The sequence below is a fragment of the Grampus griseus genome (genome assembly GCF_964374135.1).
Source record: "Grampus griseus genome assembly, chromosome: 7".
Classification (NCBI taxonomy): Eukaryota; Metazoa; Chordata; class Mammalia; order Artiodactyla; family Delphinidae; genus Grampus; species Grampus griseus.
Genome location: NC_139001.1, coordinates 73,775 through 86,270, shown reverse-complemented (window position 1 = coordinate 86,270; position 12,496 = coordinate 73,775). Strand labels below are relative to the sequence as shown.

The following is a 12,496-nucleotide window of genomic DNA, read 5'->3' as shown; positions in this document are numbered from 1 at the left end:
CTTTCACCACACGTGCCACTTCGGTGCACGTATCCGCAGTTTGTTACTTTTTATTCCTATTATTTTACTATTGAATGTACCACAATTTGTTTATTCATTTTCTGTTCCGGGGCAGCTGCGGTACACACAAGCTTAGGACCTTTTGTTGTTTCAGAAAGCAAGGGAACTTTCAAGATGAGTGGAAAATCCTTTGAAAGGTCCCACTGGTCAAATCTGTGACAGTTCAAGCATCTAAAGTGATGCTCAGAGTTGACTGACTGCATCCAGTCTATGTAAATCCATGAATCCATGGTGATGCTCAATAGAAAGCCTGAGAAATAGATCCAAGGTAGATATTAAGCCAACTTTTCATTTTGAATATTGGTGGCAAAGGGAAAATGAAACATTATCCTGCTTTCTGCACTCATGAGGGGCAGTCTAACCAAACCACGCCACTCACAAGGAAGAACCCACTTGAAAAAGGGATGTTGTCTAGTGGACATAAAAGTGGTGACAGATGAGCAAGTCCCCCTTGTCAGCTTTCTAGAAGTGACCGGTTGGACAAGGTGGGGATTTGTGGTCACATCCTCAGGAGTGTCTGCTGGGGACCTGGGCTTACCTGGCATCAGAGAGACGAGGGGCACGTGTCTCCCGGACGCAGACTCAGACTCAGCCTCATGCACAGGACGCCCAGGTGCCGGTCTTTGGGAGGGAGGTGACGTAGCCCTGATGTTTAGCTCGAACCTCTTGAGCCCTTGGAGGGAATTTCCATCTTTAAGAGGATAGAGAAGCAGACAAATGACACCACGAGGAAGGGGCCCCTCAGGACGGGGTTGGGGGACAGTCCCCAGGATGCTGGTCTCCCCCCGGAAGTAGAGTCACCTGCTCAATGCGAGTCTTGTTCACACAAACCTGTCACAGGAATTTGGGGGTAACTGGGTGCATTCGAAAAAGGACTCAGCATTAACTGGTGTCAAGGAATCTTTACACATTTTTGTTAAGTAGCTTAATTTTGCCTAGGCTGAGAAACGCTCTTATTCTTACAAGACGTGTGCTGAGGGAAAGAGAAACGGTACACGGCCAGCCACCGCTAAGGATGACTAACTTCCTCGTTTAATGAGCCCTGTTCTTGGTTTGGCAAGCCCAGCATCACTGCTCTGCAGGGGGGACCCTCGTCCAGGGAGCCTCCATGGGTGCTGCCCATGGGGTCTCGAGCCACGGGGTCTCCAATTCGGAGGCCAGCCCTGCGTGGGCGGCTTCACTTCCCGCAATGACAGCCCCTCTGTCCCTTGTCTGCAGTGCCCAGGTCCAAATAGCTCTGAAAAGTAGAAGCTTTCTTTGTAGCTCACTTGTCAGCCAGACGCTCTCATATTACACTGAGAGGAAACTTCCCTGTGTTTTCCCGGCAGAAACATTAAGATGCTTGACCACAGGTGTCAGGAATTTCTGGGCTCTGGGCTGTGGTTCCTGCTAGAACTGGGACTGAGTCCCATGCAGGTGGAGCAAGGGACTCACGGGTGAGGAACAGCACAGCAAGCTGGGGGCCCGGGCGGCCCTACGAGGCTCTGCCGGACCGTCACCTAACTGCCTGACCCCAGCTTGGTTCTGGAGGACGGGCAGCCGTGGACTCAGAGTCACAGTTACTCTTCAGAGCGCGTGGCTCTGCTCGGCCTTAATGAGTTCGGCAAAACGTGGTGTGAGTTTCGGAAACCCTTCCATGATACAGCAGGAAAAAACCCAACTAGCCACTGGGAGTTATCCTGCTGTGCTAGGATGAACGTCAGACCTGAGCGGCAATGCTGTTTTGGGGAAGAGCTGATGGGCACAGTGGACGGACCCCAGGTGCCCCGTGGAGGTCCGAGAGCGGCAGGTGCCTGCACAGACCCGCTGGGAGCAGGTGTCTGTGCCCAACCTGAGGGCGGGAGTGCCTCGGGCTCAGGGGCGCCCCTCACATCAGGCAGCCCGGGTGACCCCACACCCTCTGCCATCACGGCCCTTCCCTCAGTTACTCCCGATGCCGGGAAGGGGCGAAGGCTTGTGGAGAGAAGAGAAAGGCTCTCTTTGCTCTCTTCTCCAGGCTGCGTGGCTGGGGCCCCATCCCCACTTCTCTGTGTCTCAGATTCTTCTCCAGAAGAGGAAGGAGTGGATATTCTGTTGGAATTCAGCCCCTAAACATGCTCTGCACACGTGGAAAATTACAAAAGAGCCAGGTGTGAGGAGAGCTCGGTCCTGAGCCCTCACGTGGGCCCCTGGGGCTGGGGTCCTGCCCGCCCGCCCTCGCTGCAGCACCCTCTCCCTCACCGAGTGCCTTCTGACCTCAGAGTCTAGCTTGGCTTCGCCTGAGGCCAAGATCAACGATAAAGAGAGTAGATGCGGTTGGTGAAGAGCCTTGTCTCCATGCCATTTTGGCTTTTGACACGAAGGGAAGGTCACTGGGTCACTGCAGAGTGACCACAGCATGACAGGCAGTGAGGACAGAGATTGCGCACAGCCTCACAACTAGGGCTGCTGCACCGACACGCCCTTCCACCCCAAACGGTCCAAGCTGATGGCTCTGTTTGTCAGTGTTGACAGCACGGAGCTCTAAGCCCATCATCAGATGAAATTACCTTCCAGCAGCCTGGGGCTTTGTGAGTCTTAGTGACGGACTTTTGTTCTCCAACTATTTTTAGGGCAATTAATCACCACGTTCCCAGCATGTTTATCAATGGAATGTCCTGAGTCACGAGCAATGACGGACAACCCACGAGGTGACCCAAGGAACATGTGTTTGCAAGTTGGTGTCATAAGGGACCTTTGCTAGGTTCTCTCCACTGGGCCATTTGGGGAGCTAAGCATCCACGCTTTGTGTCAGGTTCTGGGCCTTTCCTGCTGGACTTTCGCTTGCCTTTCCACTCTGTGTGGTCAGCTCTGGAAACGCCCTACAAGGCATCTGTGTTCAGCACAGGATGTCACGTGGATGTCACAGGGTGTCACGTGGCCATTGGTGTCAACGTTTTTTGTCTGGTTAAGTCTCTGGAGAGGCTCCCAAAACTGGTGAAGCCATGCTCCTTCCCCTCTGCTTGCCAACTGGACCAGATGGTCAGAACAGAACAGAATCCAAACCCAATAGTTACTGAGTCCGAGCTTGCACTGCTGGCTGCACGACAGGCCAATAACTTGAGAGACCAGGTGCTGGGGCAGGGAATAGGGACTTTATTAGGAAAGCCGGCAGACCGAGAAGATGGTAGATGCATGTCCCAGGGAACTGTCTCACCCAAGTCAGAATTCAGCCTTCTTTTATACTAAAAGGGGAGGGGCGTGGCTGGTTGTTGCAGACTTCTTCGTGTCAGCATCTTTTGTTCTTGCAGCTGTCCACCTAGGTCAGGTCAGGATGTTCCTGTAAACCTCCAACAAGACAAGTGGTATTCTCTGTCCTGCAAATTTTTCTCTTTATATGAATGAAAAGTGTTGTACCCTTAAAGGTCAGAGCCTTGAGAATGGGCTACCCTGTATATTTCAGGTTATAGGCAACACTCTTTCAGTGATTAACTTGTAGCAAAAGCAATAAGATACAAAAGTTAAAGAAACAGACCCAATATCGAGTCAGATTTGTCCTTCCCTGTTACTCAATCTGGAGAGGTGACGTGAGCTAGACCCCAGCCCCATACCGGCAGTCCTGCACCGCCAACGAGGGGCCGCAGTGGCCACTGCTGGGCGCACACAGGCAGGCTGGCGGAGAGGGTCAGGCACCAGCTGGTGTCTGGGCCTCATCAGGAGATGAGACAGACCAGGTCCTCCTGCTGCGGCCCGGCCTCTGCTGCATGCTCGGTCCTCCTGCCCGTTTGCGGTGGTCACAGCCCCCGCTGGGGGGCTCGGGGGGGACACGACTGAACCCGAAGCCCCGAATCCCGGCTCGGATGGCCTCTGCGGACTTAGGAGATTGGTGCCTCCAGACCCGAGTGAAATTTCTGACTGCGAGGACAGGACTGCTTAGCTTCCTGAGATGTTCCTGGTAATGAGTAAAGAGTGTGAAGGAATTCTGGGGAAGCACATGCTCTGCACACCTTCACGTCAGGCATCATCCTGAGGCTGAGCTTCTGCACACATTTTGATCAAAGGTGAATGAAACTGTGTTTAAATTGCACGAGTCCCTGCAGCCCAGTGGCTTCTCTCTGTGGCTTGTTGTAAGTTAGTAGCATCACTGTCGCTTTTAATCTGTGTACATTTTACAGATGCGAAGACAAATGTGCACCAAACATCCACGTAGCTTAGATTTTATTGGGCGCTTGCGTCACGCTAGAGACGCAAAACCACAAAGCGGTTCTGCTGGCGCGGGGGCCACGGCGGGAGCGTCGGGGGAAGCAGGTCGGGCCTCAGGCTGCGGGCTGGTCGGGGGTGCCGGGCGGGGTGGGCCCCGGGGGCGCCTCCTGGCTGCTCAGCATCATCTGGTTCCTCCTCTCCAGCTTCCGAGCCCACTCGCTGCGGAGCCTGGGGCGGGCGACCGTTTGGGCTCAGGGAGGGCTGGGGTCAGCTGGGCCCGTGTGTTGGCACCTTGGCCGCGTGCGAGCTAAGCTGCCCCCTCCCTGCCAGCTGGTGCCCGCGCTTCAGGCCTCGCCTGCCACGGAGGATCTCACTCGGGCTCCTCCCAGAAGGGAAAGCGGGGATCCAGCTGCGTCCTGACTCGCACCTGGGGATGCGCCCATCACTGCAGTCACCTGTGCTCCCAAGGCCTGGATGCGCCCTCACGCCGGCCCCTTGGGCGGTCCCTTCCTGGGAAGGTGGCCTGTTGCGGTGACCACAGCACAACACACGGTGTGCCCCGGGCGGGAACGGCCTGGCCAAGGGGTCACACCTGCCTGTGGGCCACATGTGAGCATGTGGTTTGGTTTGGAGGGAGGCAGTCTGGGGGGCGCCTGGCCCGGACTGACCTCCAGGGCTGGCGGGCAGACTGGTAACGAGAGTCCCCGCAGACACCTGTCCCAGTGCCCAGGGACCTAGGTGAGGAGGGCGCCTCCCAGCAGCCCATGGAGAGGCTGGGACAGCCGGGCCCCGCGCCTCGGCCACGCTCCTGCCCTTTACCAGGCTGTGGTGGCCCTGGGGACGTGGCCCAGAGCTGCTGCCGGCCAGGAGTGAGGTGTGGGCTGGCAGGGGTCCGAGGCTCCGTAATAGCCACTTCTCTCCAGAGAGGCGAAGATGTCACCCCCTTCCCCAGTCTGGCCCCTAGCAGTCCAGGACCTCGGTGACTAACCGGGCCGGTGCTGACCCATGGCCCACTCTTGGGACCTGCCTCCATGGGCCAAAGACCCAGAACATCCCAGGGCCCATGAAAGACAGGGACAAGGCCACGGAGACCCAGGAGGGAGCCTGGGGTGGGGGGGAACCATTCGTGTGACGGTTCCGTGCAGGACCCCTGCCCCCGGAGGCCAGGTGGGTGCAGTGACCAGCTCTGGGGCCTTCACCATGAGGACAGGAGATGTCATGGCCCCCATGCCTGTGCCGAGTGGCCAGAAGCCTTGGACGACAGGTGGGGGGCGCCCAGCGCGCCAACCAGACCTCTGGCTGCTCACAAGGTCAGTGCAAGCCTGGTCCCGCCGCGGCCCCCAAGAATCCTCCTTTCCAGCCCAGCTTCCAGGGCGGCAGCTGCTGATGCTATCTGGGGGCTAAGGCTGCACCCGCTTTGGAATTTTCTGGCCATTTGAATCCTTGCCTAGGTGCTAATACGCCGTCTTAGCTGTCCACGAGCGGTCACTCCTGGGTCTGCTCAGGGTCACCTGAGCTCAGGGAGATGCCCTCAGCACTCACAGGCCCCTGGAGTCCACCCAGTAAAGAAAGAGGTGGCTTTGTATCTGCAAGTCAAGCAAATGTGCAGGAAGGAGTAGAAGGGACCCGTTGTTTTATCCTGAACTCAGTGGGAACAACTGTCAGAAAACAGACAAAGCCAGACTAATCCTGGGCGACAGCTTCCTACAAGACCCTCAGGAGAGTGGGGATGAACGGACGGGGTGATGGAGAGACGGGGTGAGGAGGGATAAGGTGATGGAGGGAGGGGGTGATGGTGGGACGGAGTGATGGAGGGAGGGGGTGATGGAGGGAGGGGGTGAAGGAGGGATGGGGTGATGGAGGGATGGGGTGATGGAGGGAGGGGTGAAGGAGGAACGGGGTGATGGAGGGAGGGGGTGAAGGAGGGATGGGGTGAAGGAGGGATGGGGTGATGGTGGGACAGGGTGATGGAGGGGGGCTGAAGGAGGGATGGGGTGATGGAGGGAGGGAGTGATGGTGGGATGGGGTGATGGAGGGAGGGGGTGAAGGAGGGACGGGGTGATGGTGGGACGGGGTGAAGGAGGGACGGGGTGATGGAGGGACGGGGTGATGGTGGGATGGGGTGATGGAGGGATGGGGTGATGGAGGGAGGGGGTGAAGGAGGGACGGGGTGATGGTGGGACGGGGTGAAGGAGGGACGGGGTGATGGAGGGACGGGGTGATGGTGGGACGGGGTGAAGGAGGGACGGGGTGATGGTGGGAGGGGGTGATGGAGGGAGGGGGTGAAGGAGGGATGGGGTGATGGTGGGAGGGGGTGATGGTGGGAGGGGGTGATGGAGGGAGGGCGTGAAGGAGGGACGGGGTGATGGTGGGACGGGGTGAAGGAGGGACGGGGTGATGGAGGGACGGGGTGATGGTGGGACGGGGTGATGGAGGGAGGGGGTGAAGGAGGGACGGGGTGATGGAGAGACGGGGTGATGGTGGGACGGGGTGATGGAGGGAGGGGGTGAAGGAGGGACGGAGTGATGGTGGGACGGGGTGATGGAGGGAGGGGGTGAAGGAGGGATGGGGTGATGGTGGGATGGGGTGAAGGAGGGATGTGGTGATGGTGGGAGGGGGTGATGGTGGGACGGGGTGATGGAGGGATGGGGTGATGGTGGGACAGTGTGATGGTGGGACGGGGTGATGGAGGGAGGGGGTGATGGTGGGAGGGGGTGATGGTGGGAGGGGGTGATGGTGGGAGGGGGTGATGGAGGGAGGGCGTGAAGGAGGGACGGGGTGATGGTGGGACGGGGTGAAGGAGGGACAGGGTGATGGTGGGATGGGGTGATGGAGGGATGGGGTGATGGAGGGATGGGATGATGGTGGGACAGTGTGATGGTGGGACGGGGTGATGGAGGGAGGGGGTGAAGGAGCGATGGGGTGATGGTGGGATGGGGGGAGGGAGGGATGGGGTGTTCCTCTCTCCCACTAGTGATTCAATAATGTGATTTTGAATCTGAGTTAACGTGGCTGGTGTTCAGTGTTTTGTACCCATTTCTCCTGTGACACTGATCTGGGGAGAGGAAGCGGGTGGTGGTGGTGGGGTCTGTGGACGCCTGCATCCTGAGGGCTGAGCAACTCTGGTGCAGGTGTGTTTCTGTGCCCCCAGGTCGCTGGCACTGTGCTCACCTGTCCAGGGCACTCCTGCGGATCCTCATGTCCTCGTTCTGCAGCTGTTTAGTGTGAAGCTCGATTTTTTTCTCCCAGAACATCTTTATCACGCCAGCATCGTAGGACACCCTTGGCGGATTCTTCAAGGTGTAGCTTTTACTCATGTTCTGGATAAAGGAGGGTTGCAGGACCTCAGTCACTTTCTGCCGTGTTGGTGCGAGAGCACATGAAACCAGCTTGTTAACAACAGAGAAGTTGGCTTGGCCCCAGACATTTCCCAGGCACCCTGTACACCTTTTTGGGGAGTTGGACTGTCAGCCCCTCATGGCCTAAGACCAGCGGCCCTGCCACCTTCTGGAACTGTTTCCTGTATTAGAGGAAGTAGCAGCTGATGGCAAATCCCATTTTGGGTCTTTGGATGTTTCATGCAGGTGGTCTTGGGTGAGGACGGCTAGCAATTCATATGGCTCCCCGTGGCAGGTGTCCCTTCCTGAGCACCCTGAGCTGTCGCTGAACCGTGTCCTCCAAGTCCTAGGTGGTCCCAACCCCCAGGACTGCAGAACGTGATGGAGGTAATTAAGGCTAGAAAAGGTCACTAGGGTGGCCCTGACCCAGTAGAGCTGGGGTCCTTATAGGAAGAGGAGGTCAGGGCACAGACACGCACAGAGGGGCGCCCCATGAAGACCCGGGGATAAGGCGGCCGTCCACACGGCAAGGAGTGAGGCCTCAGGGGACCCCGCTGCCTACGCCTGGCTCTTGGAGTCCAGCCTCCAGGATGGAGACGTTCAGTGTCTGTTGCTTCAGCCTGTGGTACCTTCCAGCACCTCATTGCATGACCAGGTTTCCAGCTTCTGTAAGCTCGGGGCCCTAGTGTCTACCCTGCACACACGACCCCGACACGCCTTCTTCTGGACGTCCCAGTGCTGTGCCTGGGCTTCCTGTCTCCTGGGTGCCTTTTCAAACATACCCCAACCAATCCAGAGGCTCCCTCTGTGGGCTGCCACACTCCGGGCCACGATCCACTTGCCCTCATCACCCAGGACCAGGTACCAGAAACCAGGGACAGCCCTGCACCCCGGGCCACTGGAATTCCTCAGCTTGCCCTGCCTCATCTGGGCCTTCCCATGGAAATCACAGCCCCCTCTCTCCCTGCCCCCCAGCTGACCCTGCCGCTCCCCGGGAGGCCATGCAGTGTGGGGCGTGCCCCCTCCTCTGGGGACCATGAGTGACAAACTGTCTGTTCAACGGCAGTCACAGCCTGACCTGCTGGCCTGGCTGCACCCCACGTGTTCTATCAAGACCCCATGTTTCAGAACACACAGGTGGACACTGGGTCAGGAGAAGCCCGGTGGGAGATTCCAGGACCCCAGTGGACCCCTGAAACAAGCCGAGATCATTGGAAGGGCACCTCCAGCTTAATTAGAAATCGAGATCAAGGTAAGTTTCTGGGGACAGAATGAGCTTTTGTTTTTCATGTAGAGTTGGCTGCTGTTAAAACCTCAGGCCGTGCACTGAAGGGCCAACCAGGCTGCTCCCTGCTGGCAGAGGGGGAGCGGGGTGGGGGCAGCGGGGGGGAGGCCCAGCCCTCAGCCCCACAGCGCTGGCTCCTCTGTTGCTCCACCTGCACGGCGTCTAGTCCACAGCTTCTAGTGAAGAAGGGGCCCAGTGCCAGCCTGTCAACACATGCTGCATGTGTGTGCACGTGTGCACACGTGCCTGTGTGCATGGGCGTGAGTACTGGGGAGCAACTTCCGTGCTCTGGACACTGGTTGACCCTCGGGACAGAGGGCTGGCCATAGGGACAGCTGCTCACATCTGTGGCCAGAGCTGGACCCAGGGCGCAGTGTGGGAGAAGGAGATGACGCTGGTGCAGGAGCCCGGGAGGAGAGAGGAAGAATGATGAGCCGCCTGCTTCGCAGTCTAAAAGCATCTCAGGTGCAGGATGCTTACAAAAACTAAAGAAGAAACCACAGAGCCTGGAGACCGGCAGCAGATCCCTTAAAACAACTTTAAATCTCCGAGGCTGCTGGCTTGTTGGGTCGGGGTTTACGCGGCTGCGTGACTAACCCCAGAGCGCCAAGCCTGCACCTGCTGTGGATTCTGAAGGAGAAACAAAAAAGACACTTGCAGGCCTCAAGGGCGGAGGGTGAAGCTGGCAGGGAGGGTCTGGGCAGGAGGGCGGGGGAGGCGGGGAAACGGCGGGGAGGGCTGTCCTGTCCGAGCCGCAGGGCGAGCCACCCTCCTCCTGGTCACTGCCCTCCACGCCAGGAGCCCGAGGGATGGGACAGCCTGCCGTGAACCCATCTTTCAGGGCCATCGTTTATTTTGGTACTCACCCTGGCACGTGGGGCTGGGCTGTCTTCACCATGTTCTCACCAAGGAGGTGGGGACAGGCTGGATCTGGGAGCAAGTGCAGCCCAGCTGGGGACAGGGTCTACTGTGACAGTGAAATTGCAGAATGCCATGGGCATGAGGGGAGACCCCTCCTCACTCTGTGTGACTGTGTGGCTGTCTGTCCCTCATCCTGGAATGTAGCCCCTCCCCAGCCTCCAGGGATGAGCCCTACTCCGCTGTCATGTCCACACTCTGAGGACCCCAGCCTCCCCTGACAATCAGGCAGGGCCCCTCCTCTGGGTCCCATGGGCCTCGGTGTGTCTCCAGGTGACCGCAGGCCCCCTGTGGCACCAGGATACACGCGTATATTTGCAGAGCAAATAAAGAAATAAGTGAACTCCATGAAAGGAGGCTGTTAACTCCAAAATTAGCAATGATGGGGAAGGAGTCAAGATGGTGAAGACCCTGAACGCACCTCCTCTTGTGAGCACGTGCAAATTCTAACTACTCACAGGGCAGCTGTCAGTGAGAGTGACCAGAAGACTGGCAGGACCTTCCACAACTGAGGCTATACGGAAGGAACCACCACCAGCCAGGTAGGAGGGGCGGAGACACAGTATAGTCAAGACCCACACCCTTGGGTCTGCAACCCACAAATGGGAGGGATTTCACGATCATAGAGTTTCTCCCCAAGGAGCAAGGGGTCTGAGCCCCACAGTTAGCTCTCCAGCTTGGGGGTCCTGCACCAGGAAGATGAACCCCAGAATGTCTGGCTTTGAAGGCCAGCGAGTCTTACTTTCAAGAGAGCCAGAGGGCTGTGGGTACTAGACTCTGCTCTTAAAGGCAAAATCTCACGCACTCCCAGACCCAGGGCAGCGGCAGTAATTTGAAGGGGCCTGGGTCAGACCCCTTGCTGATCTTGGAGAGCCTCCTATCCCCCCAGGGGGCCCCCCGTAGACCAGAGGACTTAGAAACGCCGCAGTTTATCCCCCAGGGGCCGAATCCTTGCTGGCAGTGCTGCCGGTGAACTAAAAGAGTGAAAACGAAAAAAAAAAAAAAAAAAAAAAGAGTGAAAACGTGGGCGACTGTGTGTGTGGGGCTGGGGTGCATCCACTCAAGGGTTTTGCCTGTGAGAGGGACCAGGGGTTGGCGCTGGACTCCTTCTGACAGAGGGAAAAGTTGACATTTTGAGGTGAGTTGGCTGTTCTCCTTGCGGGGCTTCCCAGAGACACGAGGTATCAGAGCTTTTACTCTCGGGAAGACCAGCCCTGCAGTGCAGCCCTTCAAACCCTCACGGAGCAGAAACAACGGACAGCCAGCCAGCCAAGGGGCACCAGAAAGCCAGCAGCGGACAGTGGAAACAGTCCCCGCAGTCGGCGGGGGTGGGAGGAAGGGGGAGGGGGCCGGCGGCTCGGTCTCCATCCCGGGCTTTGTCACCGGAAGGCTGAATGGCAGAAGCTGCTAACAAAGTTAAATCCCCAGAAGACGCCAGTGTGCGGCCCTGGCTCCCGCACCCCGCGGACGGCCCAGCCCCGTGGTCGCATCACCCAGGCTTACTCTGAGGTCTGTCCGGGCCGGTCGGCGCAGCTTCTTTAGGCAGGTGTCCTCCCGTGTCCCCAGCGCGCCTGGACTGTGCCTGCCCCTCGCTTTTATACGGGCTTGGTGACACCGTGCCTGGCGTCCGGTCAGAGGCCGGAAAGACGAGCTGCCTTCAGTCTGGCGGCCCCTGGAGACACGATGGGCGCCCGCCGCAGGCCCTGGCAGGCACGCGTCCCTCGGCTGCTCGGCCAGAAACCGGAGGGCAGCCCGGGGAGTCTTCCCTGCTCGCTGGCTCCTGGCAAGATAGTGTTACCAAAATCACCACCGTCTCTTCCGGATGGGCTGCTCCTGAGACACCTCGTAGGCTGAGGTTTAAAAAAAAAAACTGCTGGCATCAAACCCCCTTTATCTTAAGATGTATGAGAGGAAGGCCTCCAAACAACACACGATCACGCTCCTAGTAAGGCAGCCATATCGTAAATAGCGTTCTTTAAAAAGTTTTCTTTTATATTGGAGTACAGTTGATTTACAATGTTGTGTTAGTTTCAGGTGTTCAGCAAAGTGATTCAGGTATACGTATACATATATCCACTCTTTTTCAGACTCTTTTCCCATGTAGGTTATTACAGAGTATTGAGTAGAGTTCCCTGTGCTAATAGTAGGTCCTTGTTGGTTACCTAGTTTATATATAGTTGTGTGTATCTGTTAATTCCAAACTCCTAATTTATCCCTTCCCCCCTTACCACTTTGGTAACCACAAATCTGTTCTCTATGTCTGTGAGTCTGTTTCTGTTGTGCAAATAAGTTCATTTGTATCATTTTTTAAGATTCTACATATAGGTGATATTATATGATGTTTGTCTTTGTCTGACTTACTTCACTTAGTGTGATCATATCTAGGTCCATCCGTGTTGCTGCAAATGGCATGATTTCATTCTTTTTGGATCCACCTCCTAGAGTAATGAAAAGGAAACAAAAATAAGCAAATGGGACCAATTAAACTTAAAAGCTTTTGCACAGCAAAGGAAACCATAAACTAAATGAAAACACCATCCACAGAATGGTAGAAAATATTTGCAAAGATGCGACTCACAAGGGATTAGTCTCCAAAATATACAAACAGCTCATGTGGCTCAATACCAAAAAACCAAACAACCCAATCAAAAAATGGGCAGAGGACCTAAATAGAAATTTCTCCAAAGAAGACGTACACATGGTCCACAGGCATATGAAAAGATGTTCAGCATCA

General features: G+C 56.8%; 1 protein-coding gene across 2 annotated transcripts; it reads right to left on the bottom strand.

The window, feature by feature from the left end:
• Positions 1 to 4,247: 4,247 nt before the first annotated feature.
• FAM240C (family with sequence similarity 240 member C) lies at positions 4,248 to 11,421 on the bottom strand. 2 transcript variants are annotated; one of them, XM_082659020.1, is made up of 3 exons: positions 11,266 to 11,421; positions 7,393 to 7,577; positions 4,248 to 4,449 (listed from the first exon to the last, which is right to left on the bottom strand). In XM_082659020.1, the coding sequence occupies exons 2-3, from the start codon at positions 7,536 to 7,538 to the stop codon at positions 4,335 to 4,337; spliced, it is 261 nt and encodes an 86-aa protein (XP_082515146.1). In that variant the 5' UTR covers positions 7,539 to 7,577; positions 11,266 to 11,421; the 3' UTR covers positions 4,248 to 4,334. The 2 variants fall into 2 exon arrangements, with proteins under 2 accessions (XP_082515146.1, XP_082515145.1); XM_082659019.1 differs by having other exon boundaries at positions 7,393 to 7,541.
• Positions 11,422 to 12,496: the final 1,075 nt, after the last annotated feature.

What these genes read in the sequence shown, in the direction of transcription:
- FAM240C (XM_082659020.1), bottom strand. Translation starts at nt 7,538, where the DNA reads ATGAGTAAAAGCTACACCTTGAAGAATCCGCCAAGGGTGTCCTACGAT. An exon ending in CGCAGGAGTGCCCTGGACAG is followed by an intron (nt 4,450 to 7,392) that starts GTGAGCACAGTG and finishes CGCCCGCCCCAG; the next exon opens with GCTCCGCAGCGAGTGGGCTC.